General features: G+C 38.0%; 1 protein-coding gene across 1 annotated transcript in view; it reads left to right on the top strand.

Annotated features, from left to right (window-relative positions):
• Window positions 1-10,470, top strand: part of ADSS1 (adenylosuccinate synthase 1) — a 75,749-nt gene extending 65,279 nt beyond the window's left edge. Inside the window, exons 11-13 of the mRNA XM_072630059.1 lie at window positions 78-175; window positions 3,811-3,960; window positions 10,283-10,470. Of these exons, the coding sequence (XP_072486160.1) occupies window positions 78-175; window positions 3,811-3,960; window positions 10,283-10,335 (301 nt within the window). The 3' untranslated portion in view covers window positions 10,336-10,470. The remainder of the gene's footprint in view (window positions 1-77; window positions 176-3,810; window positions 3,961-10,282) is intronic.
• Window positions 10,471-14,506: the final 4,036 nt, after the last annotated feature.

The raw sequence follows: 14,506 nt of genomic DNA, 5'->3' as shown, positions 1-14,506 counted from the left end.
CAACTTTAAAGCATCATGTGAGTTATTATAATTGTAATATTTAATTATATACCATTTTCTGAAATACTTTGGTATAGGCTGGCATTAACCAAACTGGATATCCTGGATGCCCTAGATGAGATTAAAATTGGTGTTTCATACAAGCTGAATGGAAAAAGAATTCCATACTTTCCAGGTAAGTTAGAATACACCATGGTTGCCTTCCTAGTCAGCTCTCCTTCCTAAATGATGTGCACCACTTCCCCTACTGGTTTTGTCAGAATTAGAGAGTTTAGGGCAAACTTTCGTTAAAGCTTCTTGAGAAGGGTATTTTTTCCATTTCTTCATTCTCTAAAATTTGACAAAAGAATTTTGATTACTATGGTCTGATTATGAACACTGAGACACACCAGGGCAATGATACATTGCTATGCAAAATAATAAATAGAATCACAGTGAGACAGATCTGCCTATACTCAGAGTGAAGTCATTTAGGCAATAGAACATGGTAGAAAGTGCACTGGCCCAGGAATCAGGGGACCAGAGTTCAAAGTCTCACTGTGCAGTTTCCTCTCTGCGACTTCTGATAAGTCATTTCACTTCAATGAGACTGTTTTCTCCTCTGTAAATCATAATATTTGCTTGTTAGGAAGATTAAATAACATGGTATATGTAAAGTGTTTGGCAAACCACAGAATGAGTTTTAGGAGGGACAGTGCCGAATTGGAGATCTCTGGAGAGAAAATCCAGGACAAGGAAAGGACTATAGACCTTGCTATCAGAAGCTCAGTCGAAGGAACTAGGGCTCTTTAGCCTGGAAAACAGATGTCTCACGGTGGACATGACTGCTATCTTGAGTATTTCAAAGGCTACTATGGAGGAGAGATCAAATCTGTTTTGCCCCAGAGGGCAGAACTTGTAAGACATCTGCAGTGAGGCAGATTTGTGCTCAATATGAAGGAACGCATCGCAATTAAAGCTGCCCCAAAGTGGAATGGATTGCTAGGCAGCTAGTAGATTCCAAGTCGCTAAAAGTCTTCCCAGGAAAGCAGGACAACCATGTGTCAGGGCTGTTGCCAAAGGGATTATTGTTCAGGTAAGGACTGAACTAGATCATCTTGGAGGTCTTGTCCAACTCTGAAAGTCTATGATTTTTTTTTTTAATTGGACCTGTGACTCAATAGGAGTTCCCTTTACCAATGCCTAGGTCACTGAGAGGTTATGTGCTAATATGTGTCAGAGAAAAGACTTGAATCCATGTCTTCCTGACCCTGAAGACAACTTCCTACCCATGCTGCTTCCTTCTGTGATTATTATCAGCTAAAAAGAGAACAACCGAAGTTCAAGACTGAGTGGCAAGAGACCTAAGTTCTATTTCTAACTCTTTCTGCTTTATAGTTATATAACATTGGACTGTTTCTTTCAGGTTTCTGAGCCTCAGAAACCTCTGAGGAAGGGGATAATACTTGCCTGCCTCCCTCCTAATCTCATTCATTCATCAGTCATTCAGGAAACATTTGTTAAGTACTGGTTGAAATTGCAATGGGTATTGAAAGAAATAATGCATGTGAATGCCCTTTGGAAAGTAAAGGACTGTTATAAATAAGTTCATACCATAAGGAGCTTTTCAGTGGATGGTTTAAAATCTTTTGATTTTACCACAATGGAAAGGTTCCATTACTTTTTTTTTAAGGCACACAACTGTGAGACTAAGAAGCAGGATGGTACAGTGAAAGGCTCCATGAACTGGGAGAGAAGAGTCCCATTCTGTTCTGCCACCCACTTATTGGGTGACCTTGGACAAGTCATTTCCTGTCCCTGGGCCTCAGTTTCCCTCTTTGTACAATGAAGAGGTTGTACTAGAGGATCTCTAAAATCCCTCCTGGCTCTGACATCCTGAGTCTAAATTTTATCATGATGCTACTTCTTTCCCATTGCCCAATTTTTGCTTTGTCCCCTTATACATACAACACCTTCTACCCAGCTTTCTTCAGCTAAGCTGATCACCCTGTGCTGCTGTGCTCAGAGCAGAATGAACTTAGAGAGAGAAAGCCCTACACTGTCCCCTGCGCCAACCTCACCTCCAGCCTCATCGGTGCTCCTATTCATTGTCTGAGGCCACTGACTGTAACCTGAGTAGCCTTGGGCTTTTGAGTGAATGGATGCTAGCTGGGCCACATGGGAAACAGAAAGTGTTAGCCCAGTTATTATCTTTAACCTCCATCGTCTCCTGGAGGAGTGAGGAAAGCACTGAAAGGGGGTGACTAAAGATGATACCAGAATACATGAATACAGATCACAACTGATCTATGACTTGGTAGATAAATCCTACAAAGTTGCCCAAGGCAATAGACATTGAGTGACCTGCCCAGAGTCACACAGCTATTATCAAAAGTGAGATTTAAACTATAGTCTGCCTTCCTGCAAACCCAGTTCTCCATCTAGTAGGCCACACTACTACCCTGCATAAAAAATGACACCATAATAACATCTTACATTTCTAAAGCATTTTATGGTTCATGCAAACACTTTTTTCATAACAGACCTAGGTAACAGCAGGCTATACAACCATTACTATCCACATTTAACAAATAAATTAAGATCCAAAGAAGTCAGATGAATTGTTCATGGTCACACAGCTATTATTAAAGAACAATTCACATTTACATAGCACTTAAAGGTTTATAAAGTGCTTTCCTCACAGCATTCCTGTAAGGTAGATAACACACATACCATTTGACAGATAAGGAAATTGAAGCCAGGACAGAATGACAGGGCTCAGAACCCTGTGACTCCCTCCTCCATTCAGAGAGAAAACAAACACAGCATGCTTGCAGCCAGGTAACCCTGGAAAGTAACACTCAAATAAAGGATCACATGATAAATATAGTAGAGAAGTGATCCTAAAGGTTGTCTGAATATTGTTTCTAGGGATCTATCAGTACAGCCTGAAGGAGACAGGCCAAGGGGGGATAGGATCAAAATTTATAGAGCCAAAATCGTCTTCCTTATTCATATACCTGGTCATCATCACAATAACAACAAACAACTCAGCAGATATACCCATAGAGCTTTGTCTGTCTCCGTGGTTCTCTATGGCTCACTTTAAAGCTGGTTTGTAGGGCATTCAAGACCCTCCACAATCTGAGTCTTATCTCTTGTATTCCTCTCCGCAGAGCTTATGTTCCAGCACCATTCGCTGATCCCTGAACATGACCTGTTCATTCCACCAATGTGTTTTTATCCTGTCTTTGCCTTCCACTATTATATTCCCAGCTCTCTTCTAAAGCACAGCACAAGTGCTAACTCCTCTTTGAAACCTTCCCTCTCCTCTTCTTCCCCATAGCCAGGTTTTTCTGAAACCACCCCCTTGTGAAACCACACACACACACACACACACACACACACACACACACACACACACACACACACACACACACACACACACATATTTTTAGCCTGGTATCATCATTCCCAGTACTGTTGTTCACTTTTATTTGGTTGTTATTTCATAATGAATCTGTACAATTTGCTTAGCAGTTCCCCAGTTGATGGGGATCCCCCTCATATCCAATTCTTTGCACCATAAAAAGAGAGGCTAAAAATATTTTTGAACATATAGGTCCTTTCCTTTTTTCTTTGCTCTCTTTGGGATACAGAATATAAATTGGTTCTAAAAGGGGATTTTTGTTGCCTTGTTACATAGTTATAAAAAGAGAGACTGAATAACCTCACCATGAGAGGGCATATAGAAGGGACTCCACTGGGTGGGAAGTTTGCCCTCTGATTTGGTGACTATAAGATGCCATGAATCCATGTGTTTTCCCCTAGCAAATCAGGAAATACTGCAGAAGGTGGAAGTAGAGTATGAAACAATGCCTGGATGGAAGACAGATACAACAGGGGCCAGAAAATGGGAAGACCTTCCTCCCAAGGCTCAGAATTACATCCGGTTTGTGGAGAATCACATTGGCGTAGCAGGTGGGTTTCTGTTGGGGCATTTCAGTCATTTCCAACTCTTTCTGACCCCATTTCCAGATTTTCTTGGCAAAAAAGAAACTGGAGTTGTTAGCCATTTTCTTCTCATTTTACAGATGAAGAACTGAGGCTAACAGGGTTAAGTGACTTTCCCAGGGTCACACAGCCAAGTAAGCCTCTGAGCCCAGATTTGAACTCAGCAAGATGAGTCTTTCTGATTCTCCACAGCATCCCTTAGCTGTCCTGCACTATTGGTGTGGCTGGGACATACCCATCACGTCTGTGCTGGACACTAAGCACACTCAGATCTCCTCAAGGGCTGACCCATGTTGTGATTGGATGGGCTGGGATGATGGGGCAGATGATGGAATTTACAAATCTGAAATGTAAGCTTTATGGGGTTTTTGAAAAAGAAATAGAAGGTGGGAGAGAGCCCAGCTCCTGTTTGTGCCATTGACTTTCTGTGGATCTTGAGCAAGTTGTTTTAGCTTCAGTCTCATTTTCCTCATATAAAATGGAAAGATAAAATAAGAGGGATAATAATATCTTCACTATTTCCTTCACAATCTTATTGTGAAGTTCAGGAGAGATCATGCTTGTGAAAATACTGAAAGAATACCATCATTAACCATTTGTTGTCCAGTCATTTCAGTCATGTCCAACTCTGTGACCTCATTTGGGGCTTTCTTGGCAAAGACACTGAAATGGCTTGACATTTTCTTCTCTGACTCATTAGAGATGAGAAACCTGAAGTAAACAGGGTTACATGACTAGCCCAGGTTAACACAGCTAGTAAGTGAGGCAGAATTTGAACTCAGGTTCTCCTGACTCAAGGTCTGGCACTCTATCCACTGGATCATCTAGCCACACCATTAACCATAGTGATATGTAAAAGGGAGCAATTAATTTCAACTTGAAAGGCAATAGTAAAAAAAATCACAGATCTTGGAAGAAGAATGTCTAAATTTGAGCCCTGGCACCCACATTTAGTATCTGTGTGACTGGATGAATGACTTCAGTTCTCTGAGTTGTCTCTCAGCTTTCTCATCTGTTTAGAGTCAATCAAACAAACCTGTGTTGGGTCTACTATGAGGGGGTTTCTGTGCTAGGGTGCTGGAGATCCTAAGACAAAATAGCCCTTATCTGTAAGGGGCTTATACCAAATAATACAAAGCAATTTCAGGAGGAAAAAAGTTTACCAACTAGAGAGAGGAAAGAGAAAATCAGGAAGGGAAGACTTCATGGAATACATGATGCCTGAACTGTGTCTTGAAGAAAGCTAGGGATTCTTGAGGCATAGGAGAAAGGTGAGCTCATTCCAGACAGAGCCCTGTGCAAATGTACAGAGGTGGAGAATACAATGCCATGTATGAGGAACAGCAGGACAGTTTTGGGAGTGCATGAAGATGAGTAATGTAATCAGACTAGAAAAACCCTGGCTGACAATTCTGCATTTTATCCAAGCAGTAATAGATTTTTTTTTTAGCAAAAGGATGACATTGTCAGATCTATGCTTTAGGGCTATCACTTTGACAGTTGTACGGAGCATAGACTGAAGGAAAAAGAGACATGAGACAGGGAGGTCAATTAGGAAGCTATCACAGTAGTCCAGGCTAGAAATGATGCACCTCAGGTAACACAGAGGTTGTAGAATAGAAAAAAGGGAAAATGTTGTAGGGGTAGAAATGACAAGATCTGACAATTGACTGTATATATAGGTCAAGAAGAAGAGTCATGGGTGATGACTCAAGGACTGAGAACCTAGATATGATAACCCCTTGTGTCATCTACTTCCTCTGGTTGTTAAGAGGAAAACACTTTGTCAAGTTCTAGAGAAGTCATGGTTATCGTTGATATTGTTCATTTCTATTATTATTATTTCAAATCCTGATTTGTTTTCTAATTTACAATATTTTTTACCTCAGAGAGGAGATGAGAGGGAGGACTGATCAAAATGTTCTGAATAGGCTAACTTCACTGTGCAGCTTCATCAGGAAATAACAAATAAATAATAATAAACAACTGTGTTGGGCAGGATGGTACAGGGCCAAATGTTAAGATAGGTCACAGTTAATGAGCGCTCTAGGTTACCAATCACTTTCATCACATCCCAATGGGGAAGGCAGGGAAGTATCATTGTTCCCATTTTGCAGAGGAGGAACCTGAGTCTAAAAGAGGAGAAGTAACTTGCCCAAGTAAGTACCAGATCCAGGACTCAGAGTAAGCAATGATTTGATAGTTCACAGCATCTCAATTGCAAAGGACCTCGGGAAGCAAAGTGGTGCAATGGAAAGAATGAGGAATTTGGAGTCAGAGGACTCCTTGTAGAGCCCTGAATCTACCTTTTCTCATTGTATCCAGTCTGTTCTTGGCCCCTGATGCAGACACTGCTGCCAACTGCTTCTCTACCAGGGGATGCTGTTAGGATGCCAATGAAAAAATCTAAATCCTCTGACCAAGACTGAGGGAGCTCAAAGAGGAAGCTTAAGCTCAAGAGTTTCTTCCTCCCCTCTTCTCTGTTCTTCTTCCTCTTCCCACTCCAACTCACCACCACCACCCCCACCTGAACCCTAGCAATTCCTTCTCAGGATTGTTTGACTATAGAGCCAAGATAAGGGAGCACAGGCAGCAACTCAGATGAGCTCTTCCAACCTACTCCTCCAAACAACTTTAAAATAACTCCTCAAATCAAATTCCAGAGTGGCAGAGCCAATAAAATCTCAAGGTGAGACATTTTTCTAGCCCAAGACAACTTAGGATGTCACCATGGTCAGCCCAAAGTACCACACAGGCAGAAGCAAAACCAGCTGCAGGCCTTCGAGGTGACTATAACAGGGGCCAGTAGTTTTAGGAGCTCTAAGTCCATAAATGGTAAGGGGATGAGACAACTAGTCAGAAAGAGATTACAGGGAATCCTTTGCTGGTAATGGGTACAGAACCCTGTTGCATTGCTCATATACAGTTCTGGGTTGCAGTTCCATGGCTAAGTAGAACACTAATACTTTTGCCTGCAGGGGTGCAGGGACCTGGTTACAGTTCTAGGGCCAAGAGGAGCACTAGTATTTGCAGCTGCAAGGGAGAAGGGGTTCTTCCTTGGTAAAGACCAGAGCACAGGCCAGAAGAGCAGTGACCATTTTTCCTTGGATCATACAATCTTGGAAGCATTGCAAACTTACAAACTCCCCAGAACTAGCTCTGGAAATAGCAGGACAAAAAAACCTGAAGCTTAGGACAATGCACCCTCCACCCCAGGAGCAGAGCCCAATTTTAACATAAAGTTAAAAGTCAAGAAATAGACTGGAAGAATGCACAAACAACAACAATAAAAAGAATCTGATCATATAATGTTACCACGGTGAAAGATACAAACTCAGAAGACAAGGATGTCAAAACAGCTACAAGCAAAGCCTCAAAGAAAAATCTGAATTGAATACAAGTCCAACAAAAATTCCTGAAAGAACTCAAAAAGGATTTTAAAACTCAAATAGGAGTGGTAGAAGAAAAATTGGGAAAATAAATGAGAGTGATGCAAGGAAATTATGAAAAGAGAGTCAACAGCTTGGTAAAAGAGGTCCAAAAAATACTAAAATACTTAAAAAAACAGAATTAGCCAAATGTAAATGAGGCACAAAAATACACTGAAGGAAAAACTCCTTAAAAAGCAGAATTGGCCAAATGAAAAAGGAGATACAAAAATTCACTGAAGAAAAGAATTCCTCAAAAGGTAGAATTGCCAATTGGAAAAAAAGATACAAAAGCTCACTGAGAATTGTTTGACTATAACACTCTTCCTTTGCTTGCCCTTGGATCCAGATCTCTTTCCTACTGAATTAGCTCATGATTTAATATAATGCCTCCCACCTCCATGATCAGGCTCCTCAACCAGTTAGAACAGACTTCCTGTTGCTCATCATTCCAGCTCATCCAGTAGCTTTAAAGGACTTCTCAAACTTATTCTAAAGTTTTTCATTGATTGGCTGAGATAATGTTCTCACTTGGTTAATGTGTCAGGGGTTGTTGTATTATTGCCTAAAGTGAGGTGTGATGACTGATTCATTTAACGTCCCTGCTCTCTTACCCAAACTTTAATGTGCTATATAAGGGTCAGTTATTACTACTGCCCTTATGCCCTAGGCTTGTCAGGCTACCTTAAAAAGATCCAGTTAATCTGATAATCAAAGAAAGATAGAAAAAGTATAAAGTTGTCAGTTTCCTTTGGTGCCACAAACTTTTTCCACAAAGTGCCCTTTAATTTCCCCTTTCAGACTCTTTTCCCTTACATTTTCTCCTCTTCAACCCCCATCTCCACCCCTTGCCCTTCTAATGCCTCAAGTTCAGTTTGTCTGATGAAAACATTTTATAAGCTCATTCATCTGGAGAAGATGAGGATTGAATATGTGATCCCAATAGTAATTATATTTTTAAGGAGTCTAGAGAGAGCAAAGGAATAAAGGCATACTTGTGGGAAGAGGTCCTGAGAGAGTTTTTCCCAGGGATCTGTCTTCAACTAAGTGTGATTCCAACATTTTTATCCAAGATTTAAATGCATGCATATTTAGCATATTTTCAGGCATTACAGAGCTAAATGAAATAGCTAACACACTGGGCAACAGAGTCAGGCTCCAAAATGATGCTGACTTGCTAGAACAAAGGGCAGGCTAGATCTATGCAATGGAATTTAATAGACACCAATGTAAAGTCCCCAATCAAAAATTATATGGATTATAGGATAAAAGAAATAATCTAAACAATTATTCACATAAAAAAAAGGGTTCGTGGTTTAAAGGGTAAGAAGCAGCGTGGTAAGATGTAGAGATCTCCAAAGCAGGAACCAGATGGGTCTCCTTCTAGTTCCCATTCTGCCACTAATTTGAAGCATGACCCTAGGCAAGTCACTTCCCCTCTCTGGGCCTTCCCTTACCTACTTGTAAAATGAGAAGGTTGGATTCAATGATCTCTAAGATCTCTTCTGACTCTAACATCCTGAATCTAAATTTTACTTTCCTGACTAGATGCATTGCCCAGACATCAGAGACTGATGTCCATGATACTACCTCTTCCTCAGTTCCCTTTACTAACTCCTTCCTTCCTCACACAGCCACCTCCTATCCAGCCTTCTTCAGCTAGCTGACCACCCTTTGCTGCTGTCCTGAAAACAAGGACTATTTATTTATTTAAAAAATATTTTATTTTTTCCCCAATTACATTAAAACAAATTTTAAACTTTTTTTTAAAGTTTTGAGTTCCAAATTCTATCTTTCCCTCCCTCCTTCCTCCTACTCCTCCATTGAAAAGACACTGCATGTCGTTTCTTTTAGCAAAATAATATTCCATCACAATCATATACCTGTTTAGCCTGCTTAGCCATTCCCCAATTGATGGGCATCCCTTTGATTTACAATTCTTAGATACCACAAAAACAACTGCTATAAATATTTTGAGCAAGTGCTATTTAAAGAGAAAAAAACTCAACATTTTCCCCATCCCTAAGCAATTGTTAAATTATCAGTGTAAGCACTTTGGATATGGATAAATGCTACAAATCAGGACTTGATTTATTGCTTCTTTGATAGTCTGGACTTAAGAAAGTGATGGAGAAAATGCTAATAATGTAGATTAAACTTAAAAGTAGGTTGTGCATGCTTTTTTTTTTCTGAGAGCTAGTTATTAAAAATTTACCAGCATACATGCTGTCAGAAACTGTCACTTTTGTCTAGAAAACCTAAAAAGTATCATCTTTTATTCATGTCCTCTTTCATTGTTTCATTATTCCTCCATGAGACAATGGGGGCAAGGGGAGCAGGTTTAAAGATAATAACTAGGCTGAGACTCCCGTTTCCCAGGAGGATCAGGCAGCAGCCTTCCACTCAAAGGACCAAGGCAACCCAGGCCAAACGGCAACTTGTCCCACAACCATTTCCATCTGAACTGTACTGAAAATTATAAGAATGAAAAGATCATAACAGTTCACCTCTCTATAGAGTTTTAAGATTGACAAAGCATTTTCCTAATAGCCTTGTACTACAAAGAACAGTATCTCCATTTTACAGTGAAGGAAATTAATCTTTGAGGTCACTGAAATTCTGAGATTTTGACCTCATTCTATCTTGGTTAATAGCTATTCACAATCATCTTTATATATAGTGCCTTCCTATGTTTAAAATCTATTATTAAATCCTTCCTTAGTGGAATTAAGAATATTGCTTATCCTCAATTTTTCTCCCATTTTAGTTTCTTTAATGAAATGTAAAAATTATAGCATGTTTGAAATTAAATTTGTCTTTTGTTTGCTATAATAACTATTTGTTATTTTGTGTTTTTTCAGTTAAGTGGGTTGGAGTTGGAAAATCAAGAGAGTCTATGATTCAACTGTTTTAAACAGAGAAAGAACTTGGGTCCTGAGAAGCACAATTCAATAGTCATCTGTTCCCAAAGGCCACAGTAACTACTCTGCTATTGAGCTGACTAAGTTGAAAAGATTATGGAAAAAAAATAAAAAACATATTTTCTGTATTTGTATATATTTATTTAGCCTTTAGGTCTCAAGTTCCATGGCAATTTAAAAGGTGTTTGGAAACCAAAATGATATAAACACAAAAATCTGGAATGTTGCGGCTCAGAATAAGAAGGAAAAAAATATCCACTGGAAAGAGACAAGGCCTGGAAGTCAGAGGCCCTTGACTCTAGGCCTGGCTCACTAGCTGTATGACCACGGACAAAGTATTTTCCCTACTGATGCCTCAGTTTCCTTGCAGATACAAAATATATATATATAGATATAGATATAGATATAGATATATCTATCCGTCTATAGATATAGATATATCTCACAGAATTGTTGCAAGAAAGTGCTTTTAAACCGTAAAGCACAATAAAAATGTGAATTCTTCTTCTTCTTCTTAGCAATAATCATATATGCACACATAGAGAGAAATATATATATATATTTCTACATATATACATACACACAATAATTACCAACAGGCAAGAGTCATTATATGAAAGTTTTAATTCAGTTTTAAACTAGCTTCAACACCAAAAGGTCACAGCTAGATTGCCATCCTAACTTTTTTCTGAGATTCTTTTCTGAGACTTTCATCAGGATCTTTTCTGACTCACAAAGATGAGCAGCTCATTTTCTCAGGCAACAAAAACAGAACAAGCTAGTATTTAAAAAAATCAACAAACATTTGCTAAGTGCCTACTGTGAAAAAAAAAAGAAAAACTGAGATAGTCCCTTCCTTCAAGGAGCATACAAAAGCACATTTCAATTAAAACAATGGAAAATGAAACTATCGTGCACAAGATAAGTACTCCACTCTATTGTAAGCTAGCTGTGAGATCTTGGGAAAGTCCATTCCTCTCTGAATTTCAGTTTTCTCCTCTACAAAATGAAGGAATTGGACTAGGTGACCTCTAAGGACCCTTGCAGCCCTAACACTTGTTAAATACTCAATAAATACCCATTAGTATAAATGTTTTAAAAAAGGATAAAGGAAAACAAACTAAGAACGTTGGGTTTGGAATCAGAGTATCTTTGGATCCTGGTTTTCTTGCTCACCACCAGTGTGAGAGTCATTTAACTCCTCCAGGCCTCAATCCTCCCAATCAAAGTCCTCTCCAGCTCTAAATGGATTTCCAATGACATCAAATGGTTTTATCATCCCACAAAAACTGTGTGGGAGAGGCTCTAATGATTTTAATTACTATTCTCTTTGTACTGACTTCCTCATGACTTCTCTTTAGAAGCTATTTCAAATCTCAATCAATGTCTTACCTAACTAAACATGCTATAAGAATGGAAATGTTAATAATAGCTCAGATTTCTGGAGCACTTTGAGGTTTATAATATGCTATCTTTCCAACAACCCAGTGAGTTAGGTAATACAAATAGTAGTTCCATTTTGCAAAAGAGAAAACTGAGGCCCACGGTGGGTAAATGACTTGCATGATGTCACAGAGCTAACAAATGGCAGAACCAGAAATCCAATCCACATCACCTGACTTTGTCCACTGCTCCATATTTCTTCTCCTAACCTAAATGGATGCATCACTACAAAAGAAAGATGACTGGAAGCAACATAGAGTGGCATAGTGTAGTAGAGGAGATAGAGCTTTGGTCCTGTAATTATTAAGATCTGAGTTCAAATCCAACCTCTGACATTTATTAGCAGTATGACTCTGGGCAAATCACTTATAACCTCTGCTTACCACTCTCATCTGCAAAATGGGGATCATAACATCATCTATCTTTCAAAGTTGTTCTGGGGATAAAATGAGATATTTATAAAGCACTCTGCAAACTTTAAAGTGCTATGTAAATGCTAGTTATCATCATCATCATTACTGTGTAAGTATAACTGGGTTCAAGTCCCAGCCATTTCTCAGAGTTGCTGTGAGAATTTGACGAGCCTCTTGTCCTTGTGGATCTCAATCTCCTTGGCTATAGAATAAGTGAAGTATGTGATATAGGAGGTCTATCAGTTCTGACTCCAAAGGCAAAGATTTATGATAATTAAGCTGAAGCTTGGTCAAGGTGTCTAGAGTGTTGGGCTTTGAAACAGAATACCTGTGTTTGAATTCTGCCTGAAGCTTATAAGGCATGGGATCATGAGCTAGTCATTTAAACTTTAAGAGGACTCATTTTTTTCATGTCATTAATAATATCTGAACTCAGAGCTGTTGTAAGAAAAGTGCTTTGCAAACCTTAAGGTGCAATATAAATGTGAGCTGTTATTGTTTTAAATTGTCAATATGATATTACATAAGACCAAGATAGGGTTTTGCCATTTGTTTGATTCAAGGATAAGTGAGTCTTCAAAAATTAATCACTGTTTAACTAACAAGGAATAGAGGATATCATAAAAGATAAAATAGATTATTTTGACTACATAAACTGAAAAGGCTTTCACATGAATAAAATTAACAAAGAATTAGAAGAGAAGCTGTAGTGGGAGAAAGGTTTGCATCATAACTGATGAAATCAAGACATATAAGAAATTGACATAAATATAAAGCACTAAGACACATTCCCCAATAGTTCAGTGATCAAAGGATACAGAAGTTTCAAAAGAAGAATCACAGACTATACATAACCATATGAAAACAAATCATTATTAATAAAAGAAACATAAATTTAGACAACTTTGGGGTATCATTTCACACTATGCAAAGACGGGCAAAAGCAGAGACAGTTGATTTTTGAGGGACTGAGAAAAGATAAAGAGGCATTAAATTGTTCATTTAATTTAATTTTAACTTTAATTGTTAATAAATAAAATAAATAAATAAAACTAATAAATTAATGGTGAAGCTGTCAATTGGACTAACCATGCTGGATGTCAGTTTGGAATTATGTGAGCAAAATGACCCTCCATATTTATTGTCCATCAACAGCACTACTGGCCATATGTCCAAGGAAGTCAAACAGAAACCAATCATGACATCAGACAAAGCAAAAATAAATATTCAAAACATAAAAAGTGACAAATAAGGAAACTACAGTGTATTGAAGGGAACTATAGACAACGACCTAGAATCAGTATTAAATGTACATGCCCCAAATGTCTTAGCATCTAAATTCATAAAGGAAATGATAAGACAAACATAGTAATATAATAGTACCAGGAGACTTCAATGTCCCTCTCTTATTTTGGGTAAGTCTAACATAAAGAAAAACAAAAGGAAAAAAACAATTTGATGGAGAAAATAGAGTTTAAAAACTTATAGCATCTTCTAAATGGAACCGCTAAAGAATATATATATTCTCAGGACCATATGCAACTTTTACAAAAACGACCATGTATTAGGACACAAAGATACTGCAAACAAATGTTTAAAAGGTAGCAATGATAAATACATCCTTTAGAGATGATAACACAAATAAGCAGTTCAGGAATCACAAACAAAAGATACAGACCCAACTAGAGATTTAACAATGAAATCGTAGATAATGAATGGTAAAAAGAACAAACCATAGAAACAAGTAATTATTGTGTGAAAAGAAAATTGTAATGATGAAACAACATAAAATTTCTAGAATTAAGCTAAAGTACTCCTCAAGGGGAAATCATAAATCTACATACATTTATTAGAAAAATAGAAAAGAGAGAATTAATAAGCTGAATAAGGAATTAAAAATTAGAAAGTCAACAAATAAACATGCTTCAATTAAGTGTAAAAAGGAGATATTAAAAACTAAAGGATACATAGATAAGCTAGAAACCAAAAATATTATAGAAATTATAAATAAGACTAGACAAAAGAGAATCAGAAACAGGGGAACTCAGTAACCCAGTGTTCAATAAACTAGAAAACATAAAATAGATGGTAAAGAACTCCCTGTTTGACAAAAATTACTAAGAAAACTGGAAAACAGTCTGGCAGAAAATGGGCTTAAACCAACACATTACATCATATTCTATAATATATTCTAAATGGATATGTGACTTTAATGTTAAAAATCATAGTAAAAAAATTAGAAGAAAATCAGATCACATACATCTCAGATATAGGTAGGAAATGTATTCTTAACCAACCAAGGCATGGA

The sequence above is a fragment of the Notamacropus eugenii genome, chromosome 1 (assembly GCF_028372415.1).
Source record: "Notamacropus eugenii isolate mMacEug1 chromosome 1, mMacEug1.pri_v2, whole genome shotgun sequence".
Lineage (NCBI taxonomy): Eukaryota > Metazoa > Chordata > Mammalia > Diprotodontia > Macropodidae > Notamacropus > Notamacropus eugenii.
This window is presented reverse-complemented; position numbering and strand designations above follow the sequence as displayed.